Genomic DNA, 17165 nt, shown 5'->3' with positions numbered 1-17165 from the left:
AAGCTACAGTGAACAAGCTCCCGATAGGGGCCCACCCCCTCCATCTTGATTGAGAAAAGCCTATGCATTTATTACACACAATGTCCTGTTAACTGGAAGGAGTTTGATGGATAAAAGGAGAAGAGGGGGGGGGGGGGCTATCAGGGATCTCCACTGCAACTTCACAGACTCAGAGCCATTAACCCCGGCAGTGTCAGAAGTTCAGCAACAGGAAGAGGACAGTACACTATGCACAGAAGATTTCATCAGGATCCAGATACCTACACAATGTGGGTCATGCTTCATTACAGGTAAGTTATGTCGCTAAAGCTTTAGAGAACATTATTTTTGGGCTAAATGTCATTCCCTATATGCTGTGTGACCCACAGAAATGATTTGTCACACAATGACCTATATTCCAGGCAAGCTGTGCAAGATTGAGGACATTGCTTTTTTAAAAAGGTACCTTTCTCATAAAGCAGTTTGGCAAAAATTTCACACTTTAAAATATATGCAACATATGACCTACCAGTGGAAGTATTTTACCTGCTAGACTTTGTCTCAGCATCCATGTTTTCCTGTGGGCTGGTAATTGTTTTTTCATCTTCTGACCGATACACAAACACGATAGATGGCTTTTCTCCCTCCTCTCCTCGGCTTTCACTGAACCAATGGTGTCTTTGAACTGGTGGTGGAGGAAGCATGTGGATAACTGTACCATCTAACCCCACCAGTTTACCCTCATCTCTGTCTTCACAGCCTCCTTGACCACTTCCCTCTTTCTTCCTCCTGAAAAAACTTTTGAAGGATATCCAACGGCGTGGTTTGCCATCTGCTGGCCGGCGTGGCTGTGTTGATGTGTCAGTTGGTGACGGGCGATTTGTGCCCACTGGTTTCCCTCGAGTTGCAAAATGTTTGTGAAGCATGCTAGCATGGTAGGGTGAAGAAGTAGAACGTGGAGGTGGGAAAGGTGGAAGAGGCTCGGTTGTAGAAGACACAGTTGGGCTGTCATCGCTGGATAGTGCGAGAGATGTTTTGTTTAAACTAACATTCCCCAAAGTTTCTCTCTGTGAGCAAAATAATGTTTTTGGCCTTCCCAAGGAACCTGGAGGGACTTCTGGGTCTGACTGGGTTTCTGTCGGCCGATGTTCATCACTGCTGTGAGACTCTGGAGTAAGAGCCTCTGGTGGGGAGCGAGGTGGCTGGATGGATGCCACAATCTGAGACAAAACACGGTTTGCACTCTCCCTAGGACAGGCACCTGTCTCATGAAGAGCCACATCTGCAGATTCTTCTTTTCTTTTTGTTCTTGCAGGAGTTTCTATTTCCTCATATGTATGACTTCCTGTCTGTCGTTTTTCTTTGTCTGGGGGTGGTGGAAAGACTCCACCAGCACCCACAAAACTTCTGTAAATAGCTAAGTTATCATAAGCACTAGGGTTAATAAGGATGGGCACTTTGTCAGCGCTTTTGCAGCTATGGGCATACTCTGGTTCATCATGAATTATAATAGGAAAAGGTGGCATTCCTGCATTGTTGTAGCTATTGAATTTAATTTCTGACAAATTTGGAGAACGAACAGGTACAGTATGGGCACTCAATCCAGCAGTAGGAGAGGTTGGGGCTGACTTATAGCAGCTTCGATTAGGTTCTTCTGCTGTCTCAGTCTTTGCAAGTTTTTGTCGAGGGCTAGTGCTTGATGTCCAGACTTCCTGGTAGCGGGTCGAGCTTGACTTCTTCATTTTTGTGTTTATACGGGAAGCACTCTCTCCAGCCATTGCAGCAGAAACATCAACTACCGTATATGGCTTACAGACAGGTTGCTCCAAGCTCACCACACGATAAGGCTTTGCCTGAGCCATACCAGCATCTTGAACAACATCTTGCATTATACCATCTGGCCCAAGACCCACTGCTTTCTCTGTCCCTATACTTCCATTGCAAAACAGTCCCCCTGAGGAGGAGGAGGAGGAGGAAGAAGATGAGGATGAGGATGAGGGAGGACAAGATAAAGAATCCACCATTGAGGGATCAGGAGAAGGAGAGATGGTATTTATTTCATGAACTTCTCCTATGACCTCACAGCCATTTAGAATTTCATCATAGCTATCATCATAGTCCACAGCACAAACTCTCTGTAGTGATTTTTGTCTTAATGGCACAGTGTTCCATTTCGCTCTTCTCCCCAGTCTTCCTGGCACTGGAGATAAACTGCCACTTTGTAAATTGGCAAAACGTGGTTGTCCCCTCATACGAATCTCCATGGCCAACAGTTCTTCATCGCTCTCTTCCCAGCTTTCCCGCTCTCCTCTGCCTCCTTCATCTTCCTCATCCCAGCTTTCATCTCCACTGGAAAATTCTGGGTAGCAGAAGCGTCCACCATCCATTCCGATGATTGCACTTTCTTCTCCACTTACTGCTACTCTTCGAACACTTTTCTTTGACTCACCTCCATCATAATGACTGCCAGATAAACAACTGACAGATGGCTTTCTCTCTAGAGATCGTCTATAACACTGGTTGATACGACACAGAAAATTTTCTCGAGCAGTTCCTTCTGGTTGAAGCACAGGTTCAGATGGGCTACTTAATCCAGCTATCTCCTTCAAAACTTCTGTAAGTCCACTGCTACCCACATGATTGTTGTTAGAGACTGCCTGCTCTACCCCTGTATTGTTATTTGTGCGATCATCATTACAGACCGAAGGTGTTTGGGTTCTGGTGTTTGAAACGGGCAGGGGTGATCTGGCCTGACCTTGTAAAGGATGGCTGCCAGCTCCATCAACTGCTATCATAGTGGGTTTGACAGCAATTGTGGGTTTCTTGGCCACAGGAGGCCTGAATCCAGTGGTGGTACGTGGTCGCTGGCTTTGGTTGACTTTGGCATGTTGTGCTCGGTAGGGAGGAGGTGGTGGAGGAGGGGGAGGTGGCTGTCCAGCACCTCTGCCAAGAGCTGATAACTGGTGATGGCCTTTGGGCTGAAAGCAGTTCTTGCATTCTCCTGGCTTCCAGACATGCTCTGTAAATGAGCCACAAGCTGACATTATGGCAGGTATTGCAGAGCATGGCACCAGGCCACAAAACCGAGTGCTACTCAGAAGTTCATAGATCACAAACCAATGATGTCAGGTGGAATAAACATGTCATACATCTGTTAAGAGAAAAAGGAAATAAAACAATTAGTATAGAAATAAAAAAAAGCCACTACTTTATAAATACACAATGGGGTTGATTTATTAGTGCCTAGTACACACAGGCCGAATGTCTGGAGACATTGGACGGTTTAATAAAAAACGGCCAACATTCAGCCCATGTGGTCTGACAGAAGCTGCCTATTTGGCCAGCTTCTGTCCGAGGACCAATTAGTCCCTTCCAAAAGCCTCTGTCCTCGGCGAGTCTGTCACAAGCATGCTGGAAATCCAGCAGCTGACCGGCTGCCGATCAGCGCTCTCTAACGTCCGATCGTTAGTACATCGACTCTGACCAAAGCTGTCAGATTTTTTTTCATTCAACCTGCTGGGTTTAATGCAAAAAAAATATTAGTGTGTGCCAGGCTTAAAACTGGAAAGTGCAAAATCTGGTGCAGTTGTGCATGACAACCAATCAGCTTCTAACATCAGCTTGTTAAATAAAGCTTTGACAAAAAAAATAAAAGCTGATTGGTTTCTATGCACAGCTGCACCAGATTTTTCACTCTACAGTTTTAGTAAATCAACCCCAATATAGGGAATATAAAAGACAAGAACAAAATACATGTGAGCAGGAAGTGGCGGGTGCCACCCTAGTAATGGCACAGGATATAACAGTGAATCATTTCTGTATAGTAATGCTTTATTTCATTTTTAAACAATGACATTATGCATTTTTTGTATTCTGTCATTTCCAATCAGTACCAATTGAAAGGTACAGAATAGACATTATGAATGGATAGATCTCATGGTTTTGATCACTTTTACATTCAGCACAAGTGCGCTGGAGTCAGTTATTTAATCAGCAATGCCAAAAATCCACTTTGTACTGCAAGTGCACTTGAAAGAGCACTGAAAGTGCATTTGGAACTAAAGTTGCTGTAGATCCAAGAGGGACATGCAAGGAAAATAAAAAACAGCATTTTAGCTTGCACATGACTGGATGATAAAATCAGCAGAGCTTCCTCTCATTTCAGATCTACCCCTTAGATTTAGAGTGACTGCACTTCCAAGAGCACTTGCAGTGCAAAGTGGATTTGCCTTTCGTAAATAACCCCCAATATGGCCAGATTCCAGCTTTTCGTTAGTTTGGGGCAGTCAGAACAAAGAAAAAGAATGGCTGATTGGTTGTTATGGTATACTGCAGTGTGTTCAATCGTCTCTCTAACATGATGTAAGATTTAAATTGCCTGTGCCAAACTCCTTCTCTGACTATGCTTTGCCAACCTGCTGCACGGAAAATTATATATAGAAAACTGCGGTGCCATACTCCCCCTCAATAGTTGTCGCGTAAACTGAGAACAAGTATGTGAAATCAAAGTGCCAGTCCGTGTCTATATAAACAGCTGCCTTCACCTCTTAATTTACTTCGGCAGTCATCCTTTTTTCCTAAACACCCTTACATGCATTATTTCCAGACCTGGAAATTCCTCTTGCTTTATTTCTATCACCATGATAAATGGACTATGAATATTTGCCAGTCTGGCTGCCAACATTCTTCTAGTGGTTTACCGATGCATTATAGTGATATTATTTTTTTTTTTTTTAGCCTACGCAAAAATGCGTAACCTTTTGTAGAGTATCAATTTACCAATTTAGGCATAACTATTTCCACTATTTATGTGGTGACCTCACAGCCACCTCTTACTATTCCCAACTTAACATTCCACTTCCAGTACATCCCCAGAATCCTTCTCCCAGGACAATCTATTTCGGATTTCATTCATGCAGAAGTATCTAGCAACCCGCAGGCCTTTCAGCCTCATCTGGATTTCCAGTATTGCAGTATCAGCGCTTCTCTACTACTTATTTCCGTTCTGTAGGGAAGGAAGACATTAAAAGTCTGGACATTGGCAATGACCACCCACCACCACCCCCAACCCAACACTAGTTCCAACGTCCTGTCTCTGAATCACATATGGGTGTGAGGGAACCCCTCCCCTACCGGACTTCTACAAACCATCCCTCAATTAACTCTTTATCAGAGATATTTCGGTAAAACCGCTCATGTTTACGGTAAAGATTATAGACATAATTGCCTGATTAACATCACACTCATCAGTAATTGGTTTCTTTTGGTTCTCAGGGATATACCTTGTACCTGGTGCACAGGTGGAACATTTTGTTTGGTGCCAACAAGTCGTATTATAGGTGTGTGTGTTTCGGCATGTCTGTGCAGTAATTTGACAGATCACGGCATGTGCCTGGGATATTAGCTGGTCTTGAAGGCTGTATAGCAATTTGACAGCACCGGGTATGTGTATATAATACATACATAGATGAGTATAGGTCCAGCTTCCCTGCCTCCTGGGCCTGGGAAGAGTTACTGGAATGCTCGGTATGTCTGGGGGGGGGGGGTCAGTCTGGGAGCAGGGAAAGTATGTGCTATTTACAGGACAATATGGGAGGAGGGGGCTCACCACCCCGTCAAAGACTCAAAGAGCATCCACTGTAGAATCCTACCCAGTCCTGACTTGGCGAGCATCTCTCCTTTAACCCCATGATCACCCAATCCCCAATCCTCAATACACATTCATGCCAGCTCACTGCAGAATATCTTCATTAACCCTGCTACTAATCCAAGGCATGTCTCCATTACCTTCAATGGTCTGCCGTTACATCCAGATGCTGTCAGAACATCAGATTATCATTCCAGTAAAAATGCGAACATGCAGTCTATCATACAAAGCCCCCCCATGCAACAACAACAAAATCACGTACAATGTGATCGATCCACGCAGGACAAGCAATCCACCCCTTCCGCTGCCAGTGTTCCTCAAGTGTAACACATTGTGTTCTGGCATGTCAATCCCACAAATCCATATCAAGCTACGACAATTCCAGCACTCACCAGAACAAGCGTTTGGCTGATCTGTCCCTGCTGAGCGAAGATGGTCACACTACGCTGATCAGATGAATATGGATGTGACAGACTGGGGGGGGGGGGGGGATGTAGGAGACACAACTCTCTATGTGTATATGTCACAGCTGCATTTGGCTGAAGGCACCAGAGCTTCATCTGGAGGAACTGTCAATGTGTGACATCTCCACAAATCAGCCTGACAGTGCTGTGTGTCACCAGCTCATGTGTATGTTTATTACAGAGCGCTACCAGCGTGCTGTGTGCTGCAAGCTACCATATGTGTGTCAGAGCTGATCTGGTATGTATAGTGTGTGAGCTGTGTGTGTGTGCTGGCCTGTGTGTGTGTGTGTGTGTCTCACTGCCTGTGAGTCTGACTCCCCTACGTCTATCTCGCTCTCTCCCCCTGCAGGGAATGTTAAGAGCAGCAAGCAAATCATTTCCTGAAGGAGGAAGGCATACATCTCTTTTTTCACTCTCACACGCATAAAACATGCATCCCCCGCACACACGCACCACACAAAAGGATGCTCACATACATATTGTGCTGATACAAAAGAAACAGCTAAAGACTAACTATTCTTCCATTGTAATGGGATGGGGCGCACAAGGGAAGGAAATCTGTGTTTACCACAAAGAATAACAAAAGCAAATTAGGCTAATTTAGGGCAATGGAAGGAATAATGTATTGAAGTAACCCATAGCAACCACATTTCCCCTGCTGGAAGCAGAGAGAATAATGAAAGAGGATGCTGGTTGGGTGATATCATTTAGGCACGATCACTTGCGTCGTTACACAAAAAATCTCGGTATTTGTCATTTTAGAGCATTAGCAGAAGTCTTTTAAATTGTAGGATAAAAATGGAACAAGTATTTTACTGCACATGCAAGAACATTGCAGCAAATCCCAACGGTGTCTCTAAGCATTTGAGGGCAAACAGCTGTCTAGGAACTTCAGTTTTGGAGAGACAACTGCCCGTCTCTGTCCAATCTTAAAACAGTATAAAAACCCAAAACCAAAAATATAATATATTGCATCTTACCAATCAGTAGATGCGTGGCTACATTTGTTTTCTTTTGTTAGGCTTTCTTTGCAGGGTGGATTTGATTTAAAGTGGAGTAAAAAATGTAATTTATGTGCATAAAAAAAAAAAACATTTGGAGAAATTTTTAATTTTTTTTTTTACTCACCTCTAAATGCCTCTAAATGCCTATTGCTAGGGGGTGCCTCGTAGTCTGCCTCCTTCAGCGCCTGGGCCCTTGGCGTCACTTCCCCTCAGTGCAGGAAGGGAGGTCAGCTCTGCCCCCTCCCTCTTGTCAATCACCTGGGACACGTCACAGGTCCCAGATGATTGCGCGGCCAATCAAGGTGCGGGTCACCGCTCGCACAGTGGGTACCCGACTGTGAAGCCACAGCCAGTTACAATGTCAGTGCCAAAGAGCGGAGGGGGAGACAAGCGTGGCTTCGATCCCCGGCATCGCTGGACCCTGTGACAGGTAAGTGTCCAATTATTAAAAGTCAGCAGCTGCAGTATTTGTAGCTGCTGACTTTTATTTTAGTATTTTTAAGTGGAACACCACTTTAAATCAAGTCGATTTAAAGTGGAGGGCCACCCTGAAAAAAAAAAATACATGAAAAATTTGAAAAAAATCAGAAAAAAAAAAAGGAAAAAAAAGTTTTTTTTAACTTACCAGAAATGCCTGTTGCTAGGCACATCATCCTAATCTGGCTCTTCCTCCTCCGCGGAGATCTTCTTTCTTCTCTCCTCCGTGCGGCGTCTTCTGGGTAATGGGTCGCGCTGTGTTCTGGGAACTGTGTGTCCCAGAACACAGTGTGCACCATTCACAAAGCGCTGCGCGATTTGTGCATGCGCAGTAGGAAACGGGCAGTGAAGCTGCAAGGCTCCACTGCCTGTTTCCCTTAGATAGAATGGCGCCGGGACCCGAGAGCCGAGGGACGGGTCGGCCTCGGGCGGCCTTGGCGGGCGCCCTGGACAGGTAAGTGTGCTTATGAAGTCAGCAGCTACAGTGTTTGCAGCGGCTGACTTTTAATTTTTTTTTTTTTTTAAACCGGCCCTCCTCTTTAAATCACTAACAAAAAGGCTTGATTTAAATCATAATTTTTACCCTCCCTGGCAGTATTCCTGAGTCTGGCTCGGGTGGAATTTCAGTACCATTAGCGGTAACCCCGAGCCAGACTAGCAGGATATAGGGAAAGTTACTTACCTTGTCCCCTGGATCCTGCGATGTCTCCCCGCGGTGTGTGCGAGCTGTCTCCTCGCTCAATTCACACAGTGACGAGTTCCGCCGGGCTCCATTTCCTGTGAGCGTTGAGACGCATGGGGACGGAGAACGGAGGACGGCGCCAAATTCAAAAAAGTAAAAAACACAGTAAATATACAGTACACTGTAATCTTACAGATTACATAACTGTATAAAAAAATGACACACCCCCTTTGTCCCTAGTGGTCTGTCCAGTGCCCTGCATGCACTTTTATATTATAAATACAGTTTTTTCTGCCTGGAATTTGGAGATTGTCCATAGCAACCAAAAAGTGTCCCTTTATGTCAAAAGACAGAAAACAGCCATAATAAATTAGAATCACTTGCAGAATTGAGTGATAGCGATTTGTGGGGAAATTCGTCATCAAACACTAAATCTAATAACAGCGACAATTCTGCAACTGAGCACATTTCAGTGTTTTTGATTTGATTAGATTATTGAATAATTTTTATTATTATTATAATTATTTATAGTTATTTATTATATTATAAGTTATGATTTTATCAAATCTACTAGACTCTGGTTTGGACAGATTTAAGTGAGTTATTCCTAAGAATTACAGGCCTACAATATAAAATGCCAAATGTCCATGCAAAATAATTGTACTGCTTTCAGCACCAAAAATCAGAAATAATCTCTCCAGGGAGGTTAAAGAGCAACTGTCATCTCTGTCCCGCAGTGGCTCCTCTGACCCGCTGTTGACTCACCGACAGTCCCATTCACTTTAATGGGACGGCCGGTGATGTGGCAGTGGCACAAGGTGAAGGGCATGGCGGCAGCAGGTAAGTGGATGCCTGCTAACAGGCACTGCCATGATGGATCTGAAATGACAGGTGCTCTTTAAATGTAAGGACTTATTCTTGCTGGTAGTTAGAATCTTTAATATTTGCAAACAAAACAAAGGTTTCCTATATAGAATAATAAGCTCACCAGGTAAAAATTCAAGGAAAGAGCGCTAAAACCAATGCAGCCATCGCATGTAAGAATCGGAAATCTGTAATATAATAAATGTTTCCTTTTGGGTTTAACATCATTGTAAGCTGGCCATAGGTGGATCCAAATTCCTCCAGTTCAGCAGGGAGTGGTTTAATCTCGATCCATGTGTGGCCGTTCCCTTTCGACAGAAGTTGATCATGAGATTTAACCATCAACTTTTGCAAAGGGGCTTGTTGGAAATTTTTTCTCGATCAGCTGTCAGATTCCTGCTGTTAGAATACAATGGCACAGGGCAGAGGATTCCTCCTGGCACCTCGCCTCTGTGGATAGGGGAATCCCGTTCAATTCTTAGAAACAATTAAATAAAACAAGTCATCTATTTTACTCACTGTACAGCACTGCATATACTATATGGAGGTATGATTTACAATCAATGCTTCTTGAAGCTCATGAGTCTTTGGCTACTCCCTATCAGTAGAATTTTGTTTGAACCTTTACATGAAAATTCTGAAATATCATTTGTCAGAGCATTCAATCTTACCAAAAGCCCCTAAAATTACATGCAGACGTGCTAGTTGAATGGAATCTTAGATGTATTAAAGAGGTTTCTTTTGTGCCTAGAAAATGCTTATCATAATATGTATCATTTTTTCCTCAATGAAAACCACATTTAATGTTAGAACTTAAATTATTCAAGAAAAATATTTCACTTCTGCTCTTTGGAATTTTCTCATTACTGCAGTCAATGTGACCCCACCAACCATTAGAGCAGTGGTCATCAATCCTGTCCTCAGGACCCACTAACAGGCCAGGTTTTATGTATTACGTTGGGGAGATGCAGACTAGAATACTGCAATCACTGAGCAGCAAATGATATCACCTGTCATGTATTCCACTTATCTTGGAAACCTGGCCTGTTAGTGGGTCCTGAGGACAGGGTTGATGACCACTGCATTCGAAAATCCAACGTCCCAAATATGTCATTTTTCAACCAAACTTCCACTGGTGTATGGTCAGCTTTAGTCACAGTATCCCCTCAGGTGTTCACTACATGTCCAGCTGAACCTTTGCTATGCCATACATTTCTATTAAAGGGGAACTAAACTCAGAGATACTCACCTTTGCTTCAATGGACCAATGCCCATGAGGACCCTCACCAGTGCCAGCATCTTCTCCCTGGCTCCTTTGGGTGGCGCCAGCCATCTTTCTTGGCTGGAATGTAGTGGGAATTTCGTACACGAAAACATTTGTTCTCGTCAGTGCCATTTTTACAGTGATGAAAACTAAAACGAAAAGTACAGCATAAAAGTACAGGAACTAAAACGGGACGAAAATGTGAGGCAGCGACATTTACCCTTGTGAACTAAACGTCTGGTTTTTCACAGCGCTCCACCTGCTTCCGCAATCCGCTCTCAGCAAGCGAGCGCACCGTTACAAGATGACTGCCAGAGGCCTGAGAGTGAGAGAGCAACACTGCATTACATTCCAGCCAGGCTGAGGCCTCCTGAGTCCCAACTCCCAACAAGACTGAGTCTGTCCCAACTCACAAGATGACCGCGCTGCCAGGCACCCAGAGCAGAGCAGACTGTGAGTGTACAGTAACAGTTGTGTTGTACATTATAATTACAGCAGGCCTGAGGCCTCCCCTCAGACCACCGTCCATCCAGACAGAGCACTGTGTGTGCACCTGTGCATTACAGGCCTTCTCTGACCACTGGAAGTGGCATCCAGGGCACTGTGCATTACAGGCCATTCCTCAGACCTGAGACCACCATCCAGCACTGTGCAGCATTACAACAGGCCTCCTCAGACCACCATCCAGGACACTGTGCAGCATCACAGGCCTCCTCAGACCACTGTCCAGGACACTGTGAAGCATTAAAGGCCTCCTCAGACCACCGTCCAGGACACTGTGCAGCATTGCAGGCCTCCCCAGACCACTTTCCAGAGCACTATACAGCATTACAGGCCTCCTTAGACCACCTTTCAGAGCACTTTGCAGCTTTACAGGCCTCTTCAGACCATCGTCCAGAGCACTGTGCAGCATCACAGGCCTCCTTAGACCATCCAGAGCACTGTGCAGCATTACAGGCCACCTCAGACCATCGTCCAGAGCACTATGCAGCATTACAGACCTCCTCAGACTGTACAGAGTGGCTAAATCTGAATCTGTGAGTTTGTTCAAACCTTAATACTGTAAATAATAACATGATATTAGATTTTTTTTACTCCAGGAGTGTATAATGAGTTTTGAAATTCTAGAGAAATGCTTAAATAATCCATTATTTACCTAAACGCATTCGATTTTAGCCCACTAAAATGATTTTAGTCCACTAAAATTATTTTAGTCCACTAAAATGTACTGGAGATTTAGTCAACTAAATACGACTAAAACGAAAAGAATTGCAGAAGACTAAAATGAGACTGAAACGAAAATGCCAATTTAGTCCTAAGATTAAAACTAAATCGAAATTTGCTTCCAAAATTAACACGTAAGCACTGTAGGGAATGTAAACTGAGCTGTGCATGCAAAGTTCAGTGTACAGTCTACAGAAGGCTGTGAGCAGGTAGGTAGCCTGTCTGCATGGAATTTTTATATAAATAAGAAATTAAATATTAGACTTTAGTTCTACTGTAAAGGCTCCCTTCTTCAAAAAGTTCCAGTACACAGTGGATGCTGCAGAGCTGCATCAGGGACTTTGGTAGCAGTCTGCCTGCTGTAGTTCCCCCTTCTGTTCCCTGTATCTTTGATTACTACAACCGTTGCAGCAGAGGGAATCTAACACCCCTTGCCAAATCCTCCACAATATAAAACACATAAATCATTCAGAAGGTAGTGTAAGACCCACTTCACAATCATTAGGGCAGGGCAGTAGCCATGGGAATTCATATTCAGAAATGTCATCCTGGGTTTCAGAAATGAAAGGCAGACAATTCAGACGGTGGTTTTTCTTTTCCATTTCCATTTTTTGTTTTTTGGTCGTTAGATAAAACTGGGGCAGATGTTGGCTTTATACATATGTACACATTACCAAGCTGATTGGCTTGATCTCACATATCTAAGTTTGGAATTGCAAACACCGTTAACCAGAATATAAGAGAAAACTGCGGTACAAAGATACCATCATGTCATTGACAGCAATTTCATTTTTTTAAATGGTATTGGTGTAAGGTTCTCACCACTGGTTGGTTTGATGACTGCATTATTTTTCCTATCTGTTATTCTGTAAAGATTATATTTTTAAAAAATAGATATTTTTTTTTAATAAAAATATTTTTTATTATATTTTCAAAAAGTAAAACAAATACAAAACAGAGCCTCAGGGCATTCCCTGGCTCGCCAAATACTTTTAACATACTGTACCCTCACCAGCCACTTTATTAGGTGCACCTTTTCAATCGCTTGGTAACACAAAATTGTTAATCGGCCAATTACATGGCAACACAAATCATTTAGACATCTAGACATGGTGAAGACAACTTGCTGAAGTTCAAACCAAGTATCAGAATGGGGAAGAAAGGGAATTTAAGTTACTCTGAACGTGGCATGGTTGTTGGTGCCAGACGGGCTGGTCTGAGTATTTAAAAAAAAACTGCTGATCTACTGGGATTTTCAAGCACAACCATCTCTAGGGTTTACAGAGAATAGTCTGAAAAAATATCCAGTGAGCGGCAGTTGTGTGGAAGAAAATACCTTGTTGATGTCAGAGGTCAGAGCAGAATGGCCAGACTGGTTTGAGATGATAGAAAGGCAACAGTAATTCAAATAACCACTCGTTACAGCCAGGGTATGCAGAATACCATCTCTGAACGCACAACACATCGAACCTTGACCACATCGGGTGCCACTCTTGTCAGCAAAGAACAGGAAACTGAGGCTACAATTCGCACAGGGTCACCAAAATTGGACAAAAAAAGATTGGAAAAACGTTGCCTGGTCTGACAAGTCTCAATTTCAACTGCAATATTCAGATGGTAGAGTCAGAATTTGGCATAAACAACATGAAAGTATGGATCCATCCTGCCTTGTATCAATGGTTCAGGCTGGTGGTGGTGTAATGGTGGGGGGAATATTTTCTTGGCACACTTTGGGCCCCTTAGTACCAATTGAGCATTGTTTAAACGCCACGGCCTGAGTATTGTTCCTGACCATGTCCATCCCTTTATGACTACAGTGTACCCATCTTCTGATAGCTCCTTCTAGCCGTATAATGCACTATGTCACAAAGCACAAACCATTTCAAACTGGTTTCTTGAACATGACAATGAGGTCACTGTACTCCAATGACTTCCACAGTCACCAGATCTCAATCCAATAGAACACATTTGGAATGTGGGGGAAGGAGATTTACATCATGGATGTGCAACCGACAAATCTGCAGCAACTGCGTGATGCTATCATGTCCATATGGACCAAAATCTTTGAGGAATGTTTCCAACACCTTGTTGAATCTATGTCATGAAGAATGAAGGCAGTTCTGAAGGCAAAAGGGCCTCCAACCGGGTACTAGCAAGGTGTACCTAATAAAGTGTGCGGTGAGTATAGGTCATAGATTACATAAGGTAGAACTACCCACCAACTACCAAAACAAAGCCCGCTGCTCAGTTCCACATATCATGTCATGACAGTCCTGTTTTCCTTACTTCACCCATGAATAGAAGAAAGAAAGAGACTGAGAAACGACTCATAGCCACATGAAACAAAACAAAATAACACTAGGCTTGAGACCATGGCTCATCAGGAGACCATGGCTCATCAGGGGAGACCATGGCTCATCAGGAGACCATGGCTCATCAGACCATGGCTCATCAGGACCCAGAGCTCCTGTATCAGAGATGTAAGCAAATTTAGTAGAATTATTGGGATGCGTTAGTAATGGCAGATTCTGTCCAGATACTCCACATCTTGTTAAATTTAGCAGGACGGCCACGTCGGTGAAATGTAGGTGGCTTTATATAAGTGAACAGAAGCATTCACTAAAGATTTCCAGAAGTCTAGAGAGGGTGCCTCAGGCAACTTCCATTTCAACATGATAGCCTTTCGTGCATAAAACAGGAGCAACCCAAGGAGAGTTTTGCTTGCTCTAAGAAAAGCTAGTTGACCCACCAGGCTGAGCAAGCAAACCTCCACCGTCTGCGTCTGCGGTATAGGTATAGTAGTCAAAGGAAAAAAAAATAAAATAATTTGAATTCAAAGCTAGTGTGTGATTCATTGAGCCAACTTCTTCTATTAACGAAATATTATCTAATTAACATAACCACATAAACAACAGGTAATGGATCTTTAAGTATATCTGAATTTTAAAGGGTAAGCGCACCATTTTAATGTGTTAGATGTTACACCCATATTTAGGGCCTAACATGTACCATGTTCAGGAACCCGAAACCCCCCCCCCCCACCCCCGCATGCCCTTCCCCACACACCTGCTGCCAGACTTTAAAATCGGCGCAGCTGTACGGGACTCCACCCGCACAGCCACATTTCTCATTTATTGATTTCTGTGAATGAATAAACTACAAGTCCCGTCTGTCACCGTTGCAGAAAAAAGCCGTACACACGATCAGAAAATAGTACGAAAAATATCGCTTTCGAAACGATTATACGATAATCAGATTATTATTACAGAGCTTTTGAGAGCCGATCGTGGCAGTTCATCTGATATTATTCTATTGGAAATGAACACATTTTTTTTCTGTACGATGCTAAATCGCATGATTTTCATTTAATCAGTAAAGCTGTCGTTCAAAAATGCAATACAAATGCATTACAACACATGACATCACGTCCAAATTTTTAATTTATCGTATGAGAATTTTCTTGACATTAGTAAACTCGTCAGATTCGATCTGCGATTATCATGCAAAAAAAGGATGATCATTCTTTGATAAAATTATAGAGTGTGTCGGGCATTAAAGTCCATTTACACTCCCTCCAGCTTGGAACCTCCCTCTCTTGATCGCAGGTGCAATACTTTGCAGGCTCCTGTAAAAAAATGTTTACGACCTATGTGCATTTATTATTTCATGTAAAAGGTGAACGTATCCTTTAATCCCCAACATGTGTTTTCGTTAATAGCTCTTTATACTTTTAAATATTTCAAATTTGAAAGTTGCTCACTAAATCAAATTTGGTATTTAAGGAAGAACTTCATCCTCCTCTTGCATTTTTTTTATATTCCATCTTAACTAGTCTTTAAAGTGATTGTAAACCCTATTTTTTTTTTATTATTTAAAGTAACAAACATGTCATACTTACCTCCACTGTGCAGCTCATTTTGCAGAGAGTGGCCCAGATCATCCTTTTCTGGGGTCCCCCAGCGGTGCTGGTAGCTCCTCCGCGCATCAGATAACCCCCTAGCACCCCAGTCCAGCATTCGGCATCCATAGACACCGGGTCATTGGATTTGATTGACATCAGCGGGAGCCAATGGCTGCGCTGCTATCGATCTATCCAATCAAGAGCTGGGATCTTATGCAGAGAGGAACAGCGCATCTCAGCCGAGGGAAATACGGGGCTCAGGTAAGTAAAACAGAGCGGCTGGGGGGGGGGGGGGGGGGGGTGATCACTGCCAGGTGTTTTTTACTTTAATGCATAGAATGCATTAAGGTGAAAAAACACGAGTGTTTACAAATCCTTGAAAAATATACTCACCCCTCCAGCGCATCCAGCCCTGTCTGCTAAAATCCATCACTCCATCACATGCCGGGTCCCACACCATTTTACTTACTACGTAATCAGGGATCTAGCTGCCTTTTCCTGCAGGCCCCAATGATGCAGCGTGGTGCATGCACAGTGTGATGGATAGTTCCCGAGAATTTTGCAGTGTGGGGTTTAGTGCTCGAAGTCTCCTGTGGTGCATGACATGGTTATGGCAAAAATCTGAAGCAATGTTATTTCCTGATGATGTAATTTATGATGAAATGCATAGGGCAGAGCAGGAGAACGTGATGCTGGTGCGCAGGTGTGTGCATCCTCGAGGATTCTGGGACTTGTAGTTTACGTATCCTTTTACGCAGAGCATCAATGAGAGTGTTTTTAACCTATTTTATATCAAAATTTATATTGGATTTACACTATAGGAAGTGGTTTTGTTTTGTTTTCTATGCTATGTACGTGGCCTTAATTGTACAGAGAATTAAAGCGGTTGTATAGTCATTTTTATAAGTTTAACCTACAGGTAAGCCTATAATAAGGCTTACCTGTAGGTAAAAAAAACGTACAGGTTTAGGAGATATTACCCTCGCAATGCGCCACTGACTGCAGCGGCGCATACGCACAGGGGATTCTCAACTGAAAGTCCCGCAGATGCCGGACCCTGCTGGAAAGAAATCTCCCGCGCACATGCACAGCGCCGGAGCCGCGATACCCGGAAGACACACCAAGGGAATATGTCAGCTCCCTCTGTGTGGATCGGGCCAGATGTCGGGGCCTCGTTCTAAGGCAAGTATACATACTAGCATACTAGCTCATTATGCCTTTTCCTTTGCAGGTCAAAAAAAAAAAACTTCAGCGGGTTTACTCCCGCTTTAAAGTGGACCTGTGATCTATCCCATGGCTCTTTATATTGATAACAACAAGCATTTGTAGATTTCTTAGTTGAAGTTACAATTTCTCTGGTAAGCTTCAGAGTGCTTGGAGGAGCTTGAATTGGTGTCTGTTTGCACCTATTGTGGATTTAAAGAGAAAGATCACACATACAGTACTAGCTTTTGAAGAACTCACTGGGGGAAGAATTTTACGGATGTCACTGTGGACTATAATTTGTATTTACTTTACTACTTTTTAAGTTTATTATATGTTTAATTTGTATCTCAGTGCTGCACCTTTTGGATTCTAATGTTATGCTTGCCTAGGCAAGAAAGGCAGAAGCTTCAGCGGTTTTTGGGCGAAAAAAAAGTTTCAAAAATAAAGTGGTAT

At 43.3% G+C, this 17165-nt stretch overlaps 1 protein-coding gene across 3 annotated transcripts in view; it reads right to left on the bottom strand.

The window, feature by feature from the left end:
- Window positions 1-17165, bottom strand: part of PEAK1 (pseudopodium enriched atypical kinase 1) — a 135271-nt gene that overhangs the window by 20393 nt on the left and 97713 nt on the right. For 2 of the 3 annotated variants that reach the window (XM_077470844.1, XM_077470845.1), the window contains one exon: window positions 526-3130. In XM_077470844.1, coding sequence (XP_077326970.1) covers window positions 526-3023 — 2498 coding nt within the window. In that variant the 5' untranslated portion in view covers window positions 3024-3130. Of the gene's footprint in view, window positions 1-525; window positions 3131-6018; window positions 6397-17165 lie in introns of those variants that run through there. The other variant, XM_077470843.1, reaches the window with a different exon arrangement.

Source organism: Lithobates pipiens, unplaced genomic scaffold, assembly GCF_037356315.1.
Source record: "Lithobates pipiens isolate NorthernLeopardFrog02 unplaced genomic scaffold, aLitPip1_a1.2 Scaffold_8, whole genome shotgun sequence".
NCBI lineage: Eukaryota > Metazoa > Chordata > Amphibia > Anura > Ranidae > Lithobates > Lithobates pipiens.
The sequence above is the reverse complement of the archived record's forward strand: the minus strand, read 5'-3'. Positions and strand labels throughout refer to the sequence as shown.